The sequence below is a fragment of the Nanorana parkeri genome, unplaced genomic scaffold (assembly GCF_000935625.1).
Source record: "Nanorana parkeri isolate BGI_ZX_2015 unplaced genomic scaffold, ASM93562v1 scaffold548, whole genome shotgun sequence".
NCBI lineage: Eukaryota > Metazoa > Chordata > Amphibia > Anura > Dicroglossidae > Nanorana > Nanorana parkeri.
Window position 1 is genome coordinate 81,731 of NW_017306816.1, and position 19,162 is coordinate 100,892.

A 19,162-nucleotide genomic window follows, 5' to 3' on the forward strand; every position below is an offset into this window, starting at 1 on the left:
GACCGAAATGTTAGGGAGAGACAATTTGGGAAGAGATCCAATCAGAATAAATCTCCCGTTCTGGTTCCATCCTGAATGAACAGCTAATAGGTAATATGTGCAATGGCATTACAGCCAATATAGTTTTCCATTTTGATATATTTTAGAGTTGCACTTCTGCTTGAAAGAATGAAGAATGTCATATGCAAGTTATAATCAATGCATATCTAATTACTGGTCCTTTGTTGAAAATACTCAATATTTTTGTTTCTTTGGAAGACTTGGTATAATCTAATTTTAACATAAATAAAGACATGTTATATATATGTGTTTGTATTGCACATTTAAACATTAATAACAAAAGGAATAACAGGTTAACAGATGTTTACTCCAGAAGAATATATAATGAGATTGGAAATTCTAGGGAAAATCCTAAATTACTCTTTCACTAAACCCACTAGATTTTAGTAGACTTATTCTACTGTAGATTTAGTCGACTAAAATCTTATGATATTTAGTCGAGTAAAACTAAAACAATTCAGATGACTGAAATATGACTAAAACGAAATGGCATTTTAGTCAAAAGACTATGACTAAAACTAAATCGAAATTTGCTGTCACAATTAACACTGCCTCCTGGAACACATGACAGTGCGCATCCTCTGAGGGGGAAGAAAATGCCTATTCCCCAAGATCTTGTGAGATTTTGAAGTTTACAGATGAGATTTCCCAGAAGGCACTGGTGATGTAACCTTCCCAGGATGCATTTGTGAGGCTTGGGCTACATCACCAGTGCCTCACCCAACCAGGAAGTGAAAAAACAAAAAAATGTTTGTTTAACTAATGAATGTAAGAGGATTTCATATCAGCACGCCAAACTTTATGCTAATGTGATTTTTAGTTAAAGGGGGTAAAGGTGGAGATCCACTTTAATGTATTCTGTGTCTCTAGCTGCCATTAACACATGCAGGGATTTTGGATCCAAGCTTCAGTGTGTGCTAATTAAACTGAGTGGCTCCTGCATTAATTGTAGGATTTATCCACATCTGACCTGAGGGAGCACATGCATGGTTTGAGTAAAAGACAGATCGAGTCGTCTTTGTTCTATCTGATTTAATTGGCAAAAGATTCCTTTTTGCTTCATATTACATAACCACAAGTTTGTTCAACCTTCGAAGAGCTGTCAGAAAATGATCCCATTAATGTACTGTCATTAAAATGCAATTTTTCCCTCATAAATTTGCTTCCTTTTTCCTTCTGTAAAATAATACATATGTACTGTGGTAGTAAAAGACTAAGCTCTTGCTCTAATTTACAGGGAGAACGGGGAAATCCTGGACCTGAAGGGCCTTCTGGTGAAAAGGGATCACCTGTAAGTATAAAGTATTAAAAACAATGTAAAGCTGAACAGTTGAAATCCAAATGTGAACTGTTTAACCTGCCAAAGAATTTGTAATTGTGATCAGCCTGTATTATGATACAGTTATCCCTGTAAGACAGCACAGGCAATTCCTGCTGATTGAACGAGGAAGGAGCAGCAGCACATTGATGAGTGATCAGTCTGTTCACTCTGATTCTGTGATTCTTAGGGAGACATTATTTCTAGATAGGATGCCATAGTTGTGCATTTGTGTTGTCTTTTAGTAGACACCCAGCCGACATTTTGTTTATTTCAAAGGCAACAAAAGCCAAGTCATTTCTTTTGGCTTTAGTCCTCTTTTGGATCAAAAGAGTACATTTACTAATGTACTCCTGTGACCCAAAGTGAGCATCTAGCGGGGTTGTGCCCACTATTTGCTGACAGCGCAAAGCCTCACTGCAGCCAGGAAAGATCCTGACATGATTGGCGTTATCCACCCCACTTCCTGATTGACAGCTGGCGCTGCCTCTGTAGAGCCAGGACCAGCTGTGCCCACCCCCTTCCCTGTCTGTCCCTCTGGAGGAACAAAGAGGGGAGGAGGGAGTCCCTGCGGGGAGTGGCGAATGGCAGGGAGAAGACCGTGAGCTGAGCAATCAGCAGTTCATGATCGATCAACGTTCGACCTATAGAGCCTGCATGTGACAGCTGTAGTATGACACGCCGGCTCTAAGTATTGGGAAGAGTACATTTTACTCTCCCAATACTTCTGCTTTAAAATAAACGTGTCCATAAAGTGTAAAGCTGGCTATACATAGATCAAATGTCAGCCATTTCCTGCTGCAATTAGACCAAAATTTGATCTGTAGGTGGCCCTGCTGGCACCACCTGACTTGACAAATTAACTCTTGACAAAAGAGCCAGGTGGAAAATTGCCTGCGTATTTATAAGAGTATTTATACTTATGTTGGAGGCTCCCACCTTCCTTGTTTAAAAAGCACTGAGTAAAAGGCATAACAATCTTAATAATACTTACCTTATCATCCACCTGGCTCAACTAGGCCAGGGTGACATCACTGGGCTTTCTTGGCAGATCCTAGAAAAGCTGAGAACACCAAATCCTGGACAATTGTACTTCTGCACAGTGAAGAGCAAGTCTGCTTTAACAAGTAGTAAGTAAGCATTCAAACAAGCCCTCATTGTCCTCTATAACTGCAGGCATTATGGAGCAATTGATCCTCAAATTTCACAGAAGAAGCAAATTCTAGTGGACTCTATAAGCAGATTATGTAATTCTGTTATCCCTTCCAAAGCAGCTACTCTGTATTTACAGTATATTAGAGATTAGAAGGTTGTAAGGCTGCTGAGTCACTGCTGGGAGGGAGAGCATGGGGTAGCTGAGCTGCGAACAGATATGTTGACTGGATGAGCAAGGTGCCACTCTGTCACTGGTGAATGACACTTTGCAGTGTTCCTGTCAGTAAGGGTGTGACACAATGAAAGCAGGTGAGTATTTTTTGCCCTTTATAACGATCCTGTTATTGGTATATTTTTACCAGCGACAGGATCGCAAGTCCCACATGGCCCTTACGCAACGCCAATTTGACAACTACTGTTCCATTTAGTGGAGTCTTTTTTTGACCTGTATGTTTACATAAGAAAAATATGAGCTCAAGTAAAGGATGTGATGTGCAAAGGATAAAGATAAAATCCAGGCAATAAACCACATTTAGCTCAGGATAGCAGTCTGACTGTGTTCTGAACTCAGCACAATATTAGTGTTTCCTCTGTGCAGCAGAAGGAAGACATTTCCTCTGGCAAAGCACTCTCATTGTGAAACTGGTACCAGAAACTTATGTAATGATTGTTTTGTGGTTTCAATGGAACTTGCAGATTTTCCGACTTTTCTGCTGAGCTATTCAAGAGCAAAATTATTTTCCATCATTATAACTTATGCTTTAAGCAGTTGGATTGACCACCAGGGTAACATTACAAGACTTATTGCATGGAAATGTAATTTAACATCTTTTCAAGTTGCCGCAGGACATATACAGCTTGAGGAATGTGGAAAAACAGCGGAATCTGGCCTGCTGGAACTAAGTATCTGTGATTTCCCAGAGTGCCTATAGGCTTCACCTACATGTGGTTTGCCACAACTATGTACACTCTGCCCCGGCTACTTCAGTTCATTCAAACTGTTATTGGTACTGTCAGCACCCAAACACACCCTGTCTGTACCCAAATATAGACTTCTGACATCCATAAACAACCTACCTTCCTGCATCCATACAGCATGTCTGCCTATACCCAAGCATAGTCTACCTTCCAGCATCCAAACACACATAGATCCCAACTTATTCGTAGAAGCTGATTACAGTCTGTCTGGCTGTACCCAAATAGAACCTGTCTTTTTGCACCCAAACAACCTGCCTTCAACATAACACAAGCCTGTTTAGCTGCACCCAAATAGAGCCTGCCCTGTACCTAAACAACCTGCCTGCAAGAAAACCCAGCCTTTGTGTCTGCCTGGTGGACCAAAATAGAGCCTGGCTTCCTCCTCCCAAACAATCCGCCTGCAACCAAACACAGACTGCCTGTCTAGACCCATATACTGCCTTCCCACACCCACTAGTTTTCTGGTAACCATGCACAACCTGGCTGCCTGCAACCAAACCCATATTGTTTTATAGTAAATGATTTTTCAAATAGTTTACTGTCTTCATAACTTGATTTTGCTGATATTATGTTGGTTTTATGAATTTTTTTTATTAATTATATTTTATTTTCAGGGCTATCCTGGACCTCCAGGAACACCTGGACCAATTGGTCCACCAGGATTACTAGTAAGTGAAAACTAGCACATCATGACTGTTGCTACAGTACGTTGATCTGAGTCCATGGATTCATTATCATAAAGATACATACCACAACACCCACAGTTATTCAGTACCATACAGCATTTTGTAGTGACTGTGCAGTAACCTTAAGCAGCCAATTAGCTTTAATTGTTGCTGAAAAGGTAGAACCTTATTTGGGTCTTATATTTGTAACAAGGCAAAAACAATTATCATCTTATTACAGGGTCCTGCTGGACAGAGAGGATCACCAGGAATACAAGGTCCAAATGGTCAAAGAGTAAGTACAGTGATCTTAGAAGTTTTGAGTTGTATTTATTTCTGTGTTAGAGAACTAAGAGGATGGATATTCATCTCCACTGAATACACCATGTCTATTACACTACATAACTTGGCAGAGCCCAGAGATTTCATAAACCTTTCCTCAGGATTTGGGAATAATAAATCTTGCATTCAAATAATGTTGTGCGCTCTACGTGGGTACATCATATGACACTTCCCAGTGAGGGATGTCAAGCTGAAAGCCTTACCTGACACTGAAATTCAGGTTGCTGGCGCATCCAGTTTTCTTTAAGAATACCTTGCGCACTGTGTTCAGATCTGTTTTATTAAAGTCCCCTCCTGAGCAAATTTATCCTTCAGTTGAAGGATAAATTGTGTAACTGTAATGGTCAGATGATTCTGAGAGCTCTACCACAATTAACACAACTATCAGTAGGGACACCCAAGCTGGGAACATTCATGGTGATGACTCGGACAAGAATACGTGCCTTGGTTCTTCAGGTTGGGCATAAGTCTGACAAATCCATTCTGTAAAAAAATTAAAACAGTAAATGCAGAGCTTGCACATGGGTCAGTATAAGGCAAGGATGGCTAGCAAATTCTTTATGAACCATTCCTCAATCTAAAGGATGTTTTTGATTTTCACCACAAAGCATGTTGAGGAACAATTGCCACACAGACAGGCACCTTCGATGGAATGACACAAAACATCACAGAAGACTATTAGTTTTTCTTGTGATGATCTAGTTATGGGCCATGGCCTCCTTTTTGTATAATCTTCCCATTTTTTCTGTGCCTATTCCTATAACCAAACATGATTTAGAAGTCAGCTGTAAACTATTTGTACCCAACAAACATAGTTAGTGGTGGCCTAGCGGTAATTGAAATGCCGATGTATTTATTTATGAAAATGCTCAGAGTCAGAGAAAAAGAGCTAATTAGACCCAGAGTACACACTAATGAAATGACCTTCTCTGAAGACAAATGAAACACTTATGAGCTATAAAATTAGAAATAACCTCGTCTAAACTGTGAGATGTGCTTACAGTGCATCTGATCCAGATGTCATTGGAAAGACACATCAATAGCAATAAATACTTGAAATGAGCAGGGGTGATAGACCTTGGGTAAGACATCAAAGGAGAGTCATGGAAGAGGGGAGTTGGAGTAGGTTAGGTCAGGGAAGGAGGCAAAAAAGGATAAGTATATTTTGGCTTGGCTAAGATAGACTTTGAGCTAGTCAAGAGCGGGCATTGCTTATACTTCATCAAATTATAGTTTTGCACTGATTGAAATCTTGCACGGTAAAAGATTCTGCTACAGTTGAGATTTAAAATAACTAGATAGATAGATAGACAGATAGATAGACAGATAGATAGACAGATAGATAGACAGATAGATAGATAGATAGATAGATAGATAGATAGATAGATAGATAGATAGATAGATAGATAGATAGATAGATAGATAGATAGAATACCACGACTTCTACACATGCGTGTCCAAGTCATATTTGGACTAGAACAGTGCTTTAGACTTCAAGGGGAAGGTATTCATAGTTCACGGAGAATGCTGTGTCATGTATTAAATGTTATTTGTAAATTTTGTAAGAGAAAAAGGAATAGAAAATTAACTAAAACCAATATATTTTTCAGCGATACTTGGTTTTGTCCAGTTTAATTTTTTTGGAGTTGCTGTTGTTGTTCATGCTGGGCAGATTTACCCTCTCTTATTTGTCCTTGTAAATGTTTCCAGAGGCAGAAAGTGGCGGAAATGCAAACTTTTGTCACCATAACAAGGGTTGAGTGTAAATTATCCAATGGGGACACCTGTTTCGTTGACAGTTGTCTAAGGGGCAAATTATCCTCACTTTTCAGTGATTTTCTCTTACTTTTTTGTGCATCTGCAGCACAGGAAGTGAAGGGAAATCTCCCCAACAGAACACAGACAGCAAAAATAAACTGACAGGGGATTTAACCCTTCCCTACTGGATCTAGAGCTAAAAAAAAGTTTGTCCTATACAAACTTGAATGTCTGATACTACATGACAGATGTTTTGCTTAAAGCACATGTTTGAACTGAAAGGAAAGCTTTCATGAGAAAAATATGGGGGCTACCATTGGAAAGCTCTCCTTCTGAAAATGATAGTGACCTGGCTGTTGTGCTGACCCTCTTGATTCAATTGCCACTTATTGAAATATAGTAGGAAAATAAGGACTTTTGACTTTACTATGATTTTCCTGACCTGTATGTTTGATCTGGGCCATGGTTTAGAAACTTTTGGTGCCAATGAGTCAGCATAGGCAGCAGGCAACTAGTAGTTCAGGAATGATAGCCCCATATTTCCCTCCTAACAGTACCTTAAAGATACCTTGTCAACAGATTAAACAATTGCAGGCAAAAACACAGAAATGACACACTGGGCCACAGGTGTAGGTTTGAATGACATTGGATGTCATTCAGCCTGGAAGAGAAGAAGCATTGGATCTCTGAGCTGTGAGTTTGCAGGGGACAATGCCAAAGATAATGTACATCAGCCAGATCTGCTTTTTTTTAAATTTCTAAATCATGCTGGGATCTGAAATGTTTCATTCCCCAACTATCTCTGAAGACAAATGAAACACTTATGAGCTATAAAATTAGAAATAACCTCGTCTAAACTGTGAGATGTGCTTACAGTGCATCTGATCCAGATGTCATTGGAAAGACACATCAATAGCAATAAATACTTGAAATGAGCAGGGGTGATAGACCTTGGGTAAGACATCAAAGGAGAGTCATGGAAGAGGGGAGTTGGAGTAGGTTAGGTCAGGGAAGGAGGCAAAAAAGGATAAGTATATTTTGGCTTGGCTAAGATAGACTTTGAGCTAGTCAAGAGCGGGCATTGCTTATACTTCATCAAATTATAGTTTTGCACTGATTGAAATCTTGCACGGTAAAAGATTCTGCTACAGTTGAGATTTAAAATAACTAGATAGATAGATAGACAGATAGATAGACAGATAGATAGACAGATAGATAGATAGATAGATAGATAGATAGATAGATAGATAGATAGATAGATAGATAGATAGATAGATAGATAGAATACCACGACTTCTACACATGCGTGTCCAAGTCATATTTGGACTAGAACAGTGCTTTAGACTTCAAGGGGAAGGTATTCATAGTTCACGGAGAATGCTGTGTCATGTATTAAATGTTATTTGTAAATTTTGTAAGAGAAAAAGGAATAGAAAATTAACTAAAACCAATATATTTTTCAGCGATACTTGGTTTTGTCCAGTTTAATTTTTTTGGAGTTGCTGTTGTTGTTCATGCTGGGCAGATTTACCCTCTCTTATTTGTCCTTGTAAATGTTTCCAGAGGCAGAAAGTGGCGGAAATGCAAACTTTTGTCACCATAACAAGGGTTGAGTGTAAATTATCCAATGGGGACACCTGTTTCGTTGACAGTTGTCTAAGGGGCAAATTATCCTCACTTTTCAGTGATTTTCTCTTACTTTTTTGTGCATCTGCAGCACAGGAAGTGAAGGGAAATCTCCCCAACAGAACACAGACAGCAAAAATAAACTGACAGGGGATTTAACCCTTCCCTACTGGATCTAGAGCTAAAAAAAAGTTTGTCCTATACAAACTTGAATGTCTGATACTACATGACAGATGTTTTGCTTAAAGCACATGTTTGAACTGAAAGGAAAGCTTTCATGAGAAAAATATGGGGGCTACCATTGGAAAGCTCTCCTTCTGAAAATGATAGTGACCTGGCTGTTGTGCTGACCCTCTTGATTCAATTGCCACTTATTGAAATATAGTAGGAAAATAAGGACTTTTGACTTTACTATGATTTTCCTGACCTGTATGTTTGATCTGGGCCATGGTTTAGAAACTTTTGGTGCCAATGAGTCAGCATAGGCAGCAGGCAACTAGTAGTTCAGGAATGATAGCCCCATATTTCCCTCCTAACAGTACCTTAAAGATACCTTGTCAACAGATTAAACAATTGCAGGCAAAAACACAGAAATGACACACTGGGCCACAGGTGTAGGTTTGAATGACATTGGATGTCATTCAGCCTGGAAGAGAAGAAGCATTGGATCTCTGAGCTGTGAGTTTGCAGGGGACAATGCCAAAGATAATGTACATCAGCCAGATCTGCTTTTTTTTAAATTTCTAAATCATGCTGGGATCTGAAATGTTTCATTCCCCAACTAACTTTCATGCTAGTCATGTATAGGTGTCTTATCTATATACATGAAATATATCCAAATGTATTTGCTAAATGCTATTACCATCTGCCTAAAACACTTTGTAACCAGACAGCACAGGGCCCTATTGCAGTTGTATGGTCTATTGTGACTAGTTATGCTCTTAAATGTGTAGATTATCTGATATATTTTAGTTTGTTCAGACCATTGCATTTGGACCACTGGAAGCTCCCTAATTGGGGATGATTTTATAAACTGCTTGAAATTTTAATAATATTTTTTATGTAGGGTCCACGGGGTCCTGACGGTCCACTAGGAGAAGAGGGCCTTGCAGGGATGAAGGTAAGGGAGTTTAATGTGAGATTCTCTGAGCTGTCCACTGTCATTAGTGTGTGATTAATCTCTGCTTATTAATTTTTCTTCCTCCAGGGTGAAAGCGGTGATCCTGGCAAAAAAGGACTGCCTGGTCGTATAGTGAGTACATTTAAATGTTCCACGCCAGTGTTAACATTAAAACCTGGTAGAGAGATATAGTCTCTAGCCTGGGTGTTGAGCAAATCTAAAAATCCAAACATCCAAGTTAGTTCACACTCTTTTAAGAGGACACGTAACTCCAGTTTTTATTGTTGTGTAAATTTCCACTACTAACATTTCACCTCACCTCCTGTACTGGTGACTATAGATCGGCTCTATAGATCAGGAAGTGAGCAAACACACATCGTCGCTCGGTCACTTTCCAATAATCTCCTGCAAAGAGCGGTGACTGTCAGTCACTGCTCCCCGCACGGATTCCCCCTCTCCAATTCTCCAGCGCTGAGTGGGGGAACAAACGGGGGGAGGGGGCGTGCACAGCTGTCTCTGCCTCTAGATAGGCAGAGCCAGCTATCATTCATGCAACTGGGTGGATCCAGACAGTATTGTCGGAATCCATCCTGGCTGCGACGCTCTCAGTATATAGCAGGCAATAGCCTGCTATATACTGAGCTTTGGGTCACGGGAGGAGGTTAGTATATGTCCTACCGTGACCCTAAACAGAACTGTGGGGAAAAACACTTACCCCATAGTTCTCTTTTAAGACTTGCCATAGATGATTGGATCCTTACAAGAGTTGGAAAATCACCTTGAGCAGTAATAAGCTGCTCTAGGTATCTGAGGCACTCGTTATCACCCTCTTGCAGTTAAGAAACAGGCAGATAACCACAAGTGATGCTGGATTTGGGGAGCATCGCTTATAATTATCAGACCATCTATGGCTAACCTTAATTGGATCCACCTCTTGACTATGTCTAATTATATGAGACATAAAGAGTATCTCCATCTTTCTGATTACGTTTCATATTACACCCATATTCAGGGTATAGAATGGAACATGGTCAGATCCAGAACACCCCTCCTGCCCCACCTACCTTAATCCTGGGGATGTGCTCCTTGCAGCATCTTTTCAGTTTGGCGTGGCTTTACCTAAACAGCCGCGTCATCTATTCACAGGATCTGTGAATGAAGGGACCCATCTTTCTCTTGTCAGCACACTTGTAGTCCATTGGCACATCCTCCTAGCCTGTAACTGACAGTCTGTACCTTGGTATGTACAGGGACTGGAAGCAAGGGTCTGCAGGAGCCGTAGCATTGTGATCTGCTGATTGCTGATGCAATGTTTTGCAGGCTCCAATGCCCAAAAAATCATAAATGCAATTTTTTTCTTTTATTATCATGCTGGCAATCATTTTCTTTTTTTTTAAAGGTGCACTATGCCTTTAAATAAAAGGTGCAAAGCTGTTTAGTTTTCACTGCTGATAGCTCAGTAACAGAAGCTTGAAAATGTATTCCTATTTTCATTTACAGGGTTATTTACAAAAGGGTGAAGAGTTTGGAGAAGGCAGGAGAAGTGAAAACATACTAGTAACATACTAGAAGGCTAGGAAAACATACAGTAGCTGATTTGGAAAAATTGTCCTAGATTGTTCACTTCTCCTGCCTTCTCCAAACTCTTCACCCTTTAGTGAAGTATGTTAGTGTTCTATAACACGGTGATGCAGCTTCACATGCAACAGAATAAATGTCATAACATATAAAAGAATTATGCAATTTGAATGATTTCTGTTAATCACAATGGTGTCAGAAATATATCTTATTTAGTGTTTTATTGATATGTATTTAGGGGAAAGTTGGTAGTCATGGAGAGAGAGGTGAACAAGGCAAACCTGTAAGTAGTGTGACATTTACCTTCTTTTCAATTGTAATAAGTCTACACCATAATGTTGCTCCCAAACGTCTTGCATATATGATAACATAAAATAATGTCTGAATGTTATTTTCCTTTATTGGCAAACTGCAGTGAGCTTACCTGTTTTGTGGGTTTAGCTGATTTATCAGAATCCAATAATAATTACTTTGGGTAAGAGAAGCGAAAAATGAACCAATATTAGCAAGATCACTGTGAGCCCCATGCAAGGATTAGGCCCCATTCACACCTATGCGTATTGTAATATGCGCGTCTGTCGCGCGACCGTCACGCTTTTTTTACCGCGATTCACGGTAAAAAAGTCGCGCGACCGTCGCGCGATTCCAAAGGCTACTTGGCAGTATACAAATGGAAAACGCCCTACAAAACGGACCAATACGCAGCAAAAAACGCTCCGGGACCTTTTCATGCGTGGGCCGTTTTGTAGTGCGTTCGGGACGGGCGGAAATACGGACAGGTGGGAACGATACCATTGACTACAATGCTATTTATTTTTTTGACCGTTTTGTAGAGCGTTCATCGAGCGTAGGACGCGCTACAAAACGGTCAGGTGTGAATGGGGCCTTAGAGGGTGTCCTAGAAATGAGTTGTAGAGGACAGGCAGATATTGCTCCCTCTGTCATATTAATGAGATGTATGTACAGATCAATTTAGGTCACAAATGTCAGCACCCATTATGTAGGCATTAAGTACATCTAAAAGTACATCTCTTTTTCAGGAAATTGTAATGTACATTCCCTCTTGCAGCTGATGTATAGGCAAACTGCTTTGTATTTTTGTGTTTTTACAAGTAATATAAAGGTTTAGTCCACACAAAAGTGTCATTTCCATTATGAGTAAACAAGCTGATTCACTCACTGGATTTTTTGTTTGTTAGGAACTCCAACAGGGATACCTGGAAATATGGCTCTGCTCCTTTCCGTGATTGAGATTTTACTTGTTCTGGTGCTGTAGGTGAAGTCTTAACGGACACCTTCACCTTTGTTCAAGTGTTTTTTGAATAAATTCTCCAGGCCCACATTGCTCACTTTGGTCCACAATCCAACAATGTTTCCTCTGACATGGTCCCAGCTGGCTCCTCTTTATACTCTGCATGTGTGCCGCAGCCCCATTCTTTCCTATAGGTGAACCATACCCCAAGGGACCACTGGATTCTCAATGACTATGGTTCACCCATATGAATGAATGGGACTGCAGCTCAAGGCAGAATGAAGGGGAGCCACCTGGGACCATGTCACAGGAAAGATTGTTGGTTTGGGGCTCAAGGTAAGTATTACCTGAGGTAGGCTGCACTCAGGGGGTTGGGATATTTATTAAAGTACACTGTTATTAAAGGTGAAGGTGTCCTTTAAAGGCCTTCAGTTGCCTTGTCCATTTTATAGAATGAGAAATCTATATGAACATTGTTATCACTGCAGGAAGTAGGGCATGTGCATATGATAAGCAAATCAGCTACCCGTGTACTTATATAATTACAAGCATAGAAGAAAGGTATTCAAAATGTTGAAGCTAAGCTCCAAACAGCTAAATATACAGCTGAAATAGACATATGTGAATATGTTTGTTTTAGATCAGTCCAGGGCTCAGCTAAAGAAGTTTAGGTAATTTTTATTTTTTTTATGCAGCCACAAGGGCATCATTTTCTACCGATGAAGTAATGGGTGCCATCCTCCGGTGCGGCAGGGTGTTAACAAAGCCACGGCCAGTGTGAAAAAGTCTGCAAAACTTCACTGGCCCTCCCCTTCCTCTTCTCTCCTCCATTCGTAGAAGTTGTGCTGTTATTTCCCACAATGCAAAGTGATCTGTGATTGGAGGAGAGCAATGTAGGGGTTATCCAGCATTACTCGTAGGGGGATTTCTACAGTATGCAGCACCCATCGTCAGGACATGATACACACATCAGGCTGCATAACAGAAATAAAAATACAAAAAAACAGCATTTACACACTTTCTTTTACATCAAGTGGATTTACAAATGTTTTAAATTGTGTGTGTGTGTGTATGTATTGTATGTATGTATATATATATATATATACATATATATAAGACTATTGATATATATATATATGTGTGTGTGTGTGTATATAATGTATATATATATATAAATACACACATTATAAATATAAAAACATTGAAAAAAACTATGCTTTCCCTTTAAAGTTCCCAGACAGACCTTCATTGAATGATAAAAGTAGCTTTATTGTTTCCTGAGAAAAACAGTATAATTTAAGCGTCCTCCCCCACATTAGGTCAACGCAAACAGTTGTTAAAATCCACTCTGCAAGACGAGGAGGTTGTACACAAGAATGGAAAATCCCCACATTAAATTTGTAAATATAAAGCAACCAGATCACTTTTCCTTTTGGACTCTCTAGAGAGAGAAGGGATGTGGAGGAAGGTCAGATACATGCACATATGCTGCATAGCAGTAGATGGGATACTGTTTGGTAAATTAAAGAAACATCTGATGTTCAGCCATATGTAGCACAGCTGAAATGATATCATGAAAGGATGCGTCATGTTGGGGACCGCCAGTTGAACACAAAGTGGGGGCACGGCCGTTGCATGCCAGTCAAGCATGAAAATATGGTATTTAAAGCAAAACTACGCTGTATTTAATCTCCCCAGGAGTTAAAAGTAGGAAACTACAGACACATTTAAGTATGTTTAGTTAGTTGCTGTGTTTAGGGGCATCACTACTAATTATGAGGCTCCATAGCAAACGTTTAATATGATCAACATTTGCACAGAGACTTTCTTTGCGCCAAATTTTGCTTTGTTGGTCAGTGGCAAACTTTTGTGCTGCCAAAAGAAAAGTTACCTTTACTTTGGTGGTCAGTGGTGGATGCTGCCTATACTTTATAATAACCCCCCCCCCATATTGGTGATCAGCAGTTAGCTGGTCTTTATGACTCCTCAAATTAAACCCTTTGCTGGTCAACGGTTAGGTGCTCTTTTATGCTCACGCTTTGCTGGTGGTCAGTGATAGCCTTCTCCCCTTCCCCGAATAACTCCCCTCTTTAATCTGGTGCTCAGTGGTGGATGCCTTATAAGTTCCACTTTAGAGCCTCCTTTAGATTGGTAGTCTGCAGTTATGTGACCATTTATGACCCTCAATAAAAAGCAACCTTTGGTGGTCAGTAGTTAGGGGGCCTTTATACCCCCTGTATAAAAAGCTCCCTTTACATCGGTAGTCATTGTCCTTTATATAACCCCTATTTCTCTCATAGTGGGATTCTGATCTTCTCCCCTCTACTAAAGAGTTTTGTTGTTGCTTTTTTGGTACCCATTGGAGACATTTCCCATCACTTCCAGTCCCCCTGAGCCCCTGCCTCCTAGACAGCAACGAGGAACAACTCTCCCCAATGTTTTTATTACTATGTCCCCTTTGGGGGAAGCTTTCCCTCACTTCCTGTTCCAGTGATCACAATGACATTGCTGCAACCTGCTGTATCCCCTCTCAGCAGCTGATTCTCCTTATATTTCTTCATCGCATGCTTTGAGGCTTTATCACCAGCTCCTAGAAAATTCTTTGTTGGGATGTATGGAGACTGCATGCAACTCACAGCAATGTACTTGTGGTTGCAGGGGTTGCAAGCAAGGATATGGACTGCAGTTAAAATACTGCCAAGAGGTTCTAACCTTTTCCAACTCCCATCTATCTATACCAAAAAATGTTTCAGCTGAATCACTTAAGAATACCCAGTATTTCTGGGTATCGGGGGGAGGGGAGGATTGTGACCTGAGAGAGTATGGGGGAGCCTGAACACTGTCACATGACAGGGAGATGATGTCACCCCTCTCTCTTGGCTCCTACTCCAGCCAAGGCCATGTAAATTGTCAGCAGCTGCAACGAAGGAAGAAGCGGCGGGGTTCCTAATTAGAGCCAGTTTTGTCACCAAACTAATTGGAGAAATTGTCACATGCTTGTGAACGGTGAACTTTTGCACTGTGCAAATGGCTGACGATAACTAAATATCCAAGACTTGGTGATATGCATAGGATTTATTTCTGCAATGATCAAGTAAAAAAAAAGTTCAACTTGTATATTGGAGATTGGCATTCTTTATCTTTCAGTGCTAACACAGATATTGAATTGATGACAGCACTGTCTCGGTTAGGACGAATTCCAACAAGGACAAGATGTTAAATTTGACTATGATATAAAACAGATATCCAAACCCACATTTTATAGATTCCTCTTATTTGTGAACAGTGAGGTCTAAAGGTTCTGATTTTGATATATTATTTGTTATGCAAGATATAAGATTCTGAAGCACTTGCAGATCTGTCTCCATATACGTAGATATGTGATCAATTTTGTCCACTTTTCTTTAACTCACCACATGTTCTGAGTACTAATGTTTCAAATGCCAGGCTTGATATTTGTCAGACATTATAAAGCCAAGCTCCAGGAAAGCAACTGAAATTAAATATTATATTAATATATAATATATGCAGTATGTATGTGTATAGATAGGTAGATAATGTCTTACCAGCCAAAGGATGTATAATTATATTAAGTCAGTAATCCAGCCAAGTATTTATTTATTGTACAGTATTGTATGGAGAACAGTAGTACAGTATCATTATTTCAAGCCCAGGATGTCTGGAAGCAAGTGTAAAAGCAGCAGTGATATAGCTGGGTACCTAGGCTGACTTTGTTGCACTTACGAACGCACTCTCGGAACGGAACCCGTTCGTAATTAGGGGACTTACTGCACATTTCTAAATGTATATACTGTAAGTGCATGTAATTGATTTTCAATGGTATCATTCAGACCTTGTGTATACCTGTGTCTGGGGATTCTTGCGGCAAGAACCTCAGATGGGTCCATTCAGATGTGTGTGTTGTGCCCATTCAAGTTAATGAAAGGGTTCCAGTGGCCCCATGTCTGTGGCTGTCCACATGTAATTGTATATGAAACGATTACCTACAGATCAGGATAGATGCTTGTCCCTAGACACAATCTGTCTGCATCCAGGGACAAAAAACTATCTAGATCCCCATGTAATCCCCAGATGCACATAAAAGCTGTGTGTGAATGTAGCCTAATGGTTCTGCTAGATGCATGTTGACAAATGTGCAGTGCTATATGATGACTGATTTTGTTTTCTTTTCTACATGTTTATCCAGGGCCCTTCCGGTCCTCCTGGAAGCAACGGAGATACCGGACCTTCTGGAGAAGCAGTAGGTTTCTAATATGAGTTTGGATATTACACTTCTTTACTCGGAATATCAATGATAGGGCACATTGAACAACAGCCTCATGTATAGTTAACTGAAGCTTTCTTGGAGCTGTTCGGCAGAGCTGCTTAAAGAGCTGATCAAAAGGTGGCTCCAAGTAGGGTAAATGCCAACAACCAGCAGCTGGTCGGGCGGTGTTTCTGTCTAATGTTCGCCATATATGTAACGATCTGACCAATCGTCATGCAATCCTCTTTAGATTTATCAAAACGATGTAATATGGGACCTACCTTAACATCCATTAAATTTGTATCCAGTGAGCGGGCCCTTGCTTTAAATATCTGAAGATCTAAAATATCTTATATCTTTACATAGCTGAAGATCTAAAGGATCTTATATCTTTATATGGCTGAAGATCTAAGGGATCTTATCTCTTTACATAGCTGAAGATCTAATGGATCTTATATCTTTACCTAGTTGCAGCTCTAAAGGATCTTATATCTTTACATAGCTGAAGATCTAATGGATCTTATATCTTTACCTAGTTGCAGCTCTAAAGGATCTTATATCTATACAAAGCTGAAGATCTAATGGATCTTATATCTTTACCTAGTTGCAGCTCTAAAGGATCTTATATCTTTACATAGCCGAAGATCTAAGGGATCTTATATATTTACCTAGTTGCAGCTCTAAAGGATCTTATATCTTTACATAGTTGCAGCTCTAAATGATCTTCTATCTGTATGTAGATCTAAAGGATCTTATATCTTGGTAGATCCAAAAGAGATTTTATGGCCAAATTGTAACACGGTGTGGGAATCTTTTATTGTATACAACTAGTGATTTTGACTTTCTCTGCTGGTATGGCCTTCATATCTTTTTAATGGGCGGGCTGATATATGTATCCATTGGGATAATCCTTTTTTATGCCATCCTATATCAGTTAAGATTAAGCAGTTAAATATTTCAAATAATTATTTCATAAATTTATTGGCTGCCGACAACTTTTAAGCCTGGAAGAGACAGCAGTTCAATGGCCAATAGTGGGTTTTTTGCAAATCTCCTGATATCTGCAGGGCCTTTCACCCTGTGAATATATGTGAACATTTGTTTTGTTTGAATAATAGCAAAAACTAATGTTCTTAATATATTTCCTTTTCAGATCAAATGTATTGTGATATAATGCTGCATTATGGCCACTGGATGGAGCTGAGGAGCATAAAAAAGGGCTGCAATGCACATGCACTGACAGGGCACAAGTTGACAAAAAACTTGAGCAGACTTAAAGAAGAACCCTAGGCAAAACGTTTATCAACCCTTGCCGTGTTCCTGTTCATTGGTTGCTAGCACATTGGACCACTGACATCCTAGCAAGATTCCCTAGACGGCAGCTGAATGTAAACAAAGGGGCTAGGGTTAGGGTTGCATCTCCCTCCCCTTTGCTTACATTTAGCTTTTGGTCAGGGCCAGGGTTCAGTCACTGGTTGCGAAGACATCTTAAGGTGCAGAGCCAACAGCCTCTTAGCAAACAATGACATGGCTAAGTGGGCAGAGCCTGATGAGAATGTGAAGGGACTAGTTCCCCATCAGCTCTGCTCTGCTGCTGATTGACAGCAGGTATTGGGCAAATTCCATAGTCAATAGCACTTCCAGTCGTCAATCAGTAGTAGAGCGGACCTGATGGGGAACTAGTACCTCAGCACCCCCATCAAACTACACCCTGACTGTCAGCAATCACTGGTTGTTAAGGAAGCTATAGCCGACAGCATTCTTCACAACCAGTGATAATACAAGCTAGTGGAGCCTGATGGGGGTGCCAAGGTACTAGTAAATGGCCAGCCTGCTATTGGCTATTGAATTTGCCCACTGCCTGCTGGCTGCTGTCAATCAGCAGGAGAGCAGACTGGATGGGGAACTAGATCTACAGTATTTCCATTGGGCTCTGCCCACCCACCATACAAGCGCCTGTTTGTGTCCAGTACAACCACCTTGACCCCAGTGTGCCTCCAAAAATGGCAGAGCTTGCACCAAATTCATGTACAAGTTTCCAACAGGCACATGAATCTGGGCAAAGCACCAACATTTGTAGTGCAGATGCACCACAGAACTCTAAAGAGTGTCATTAACCCAATGAGTTATCAGTATGTTGCTGCTCTTTCATTATCCAATCAGCGGAATGTGGTGAGGAGGTGACACCACTGTATTCTGTGGAGTTTTAACTAATCAGACTATAGTTAATTGAAGCCTGATTGATTGCTATGGATTACAACACTGTGTTCATTATCAGTATGTGTTGCCTGTATATTATGCGCAGCAATTTCATGTTGGCCTCTTATTACACGTTTCAGTGACTTCTCTGTAAATACTTTTGTCACTCTGTGACCCTTTCAATCATATAAGTTAGTGCCCCATTTGTAAGCATTTCTTGGTTTTCATAACGATTTACACAACAATGGGCCTTTATATGCGATTCACAAACCGTATTAAGTAATTCAAAGCAGATTTACATAAGTAATTGAAGTTAATTTTGGCAGAATTAAAACAGATGTTTATAATTGGTTCAGTTACAAAGAGAATGTACTCGGGTTCAAACCATCAGACCCCACATGACTGCCTCCAAATATGACAATAAATATGAGCTCGACGATAGTGTTGTGTTTACACTAACCCCCTGTGTGTTGCAGTTACACGGGCCCAGCTCATAGAGTTTAATCATTTCCTTGCCGACAATTTTTACTGCAATATATATCTTTCTGAATACTCAAAATTCTTTCCTGGGTTACTAATAGATATATATATATTTCTTTGTTACACTTCATTTGTTAGGGACAAAGGGGGCCACAAGGAGACGCGGGTCCATCTGGGGAAACAGGCCCTGAGGTAGGCTCTGACTGGCTAACTTGTCACATTTTGTTTCTGTTTGCTGCAATGTGTTTGCTCTGTCCATATTGACTTAAAAGTGAACTTGACATTCATGAAATAAAAGATTGGGAAAAAAAATTGTTTTATATTTTTGATAAACTGTTGTTTAAATATATATATATATATATAT

The 19,162-nt window shown here is 40.0% G+C and overlaps 1 protein-coding gene across 1 annotated transcript in view; it reads left to right on the forward strand.

The window, feature by feature from the left end:
- LOC108791366 (collagen alpha-1(XXIV) chain-like) overlaps positions 1 to 19,162 on the forward strand; it is a 62,160-nt gene that overhangs the window by 34,254 nt on the left and 8,744 nt on the right. Inside the window, exons 14-21 of the mRNA XM_018561842.1 lie at positions 1,298 to 1,351; positions 4,126 to 4,179; positions 4,418 to 4,471; positions 8,969 to 9,022; positions 9,110 to 9,154; positions 10,839 to 10,883; positions 16,060 to 16,113; positions 18,937 to 18,990. Coding sequence (XP_018417344.1) covers positions 1,298 to 1,351; positions 4,126 to 4,179; positions 4,418 to 4,471; positions 8,969 to 9,022; positions 9,110 to 9,154; positions 10,839 to 10,883; positions 16,060 to 16,113; positions 18,937 to 18,990 — 414 coding nt within the window. The remainder of the gene's footprint in view (positions 1 to 1,297; positions 1,352 to 4,125; positions 4,180 to 4,417; positions 4,472 to 8,968; positions 9,023 to 9,109; positions 9,155 to 10,838; positions 10,884 to 16,059; positions 16,114 to 18,936; positions 18,991 to 19,162) is intronic.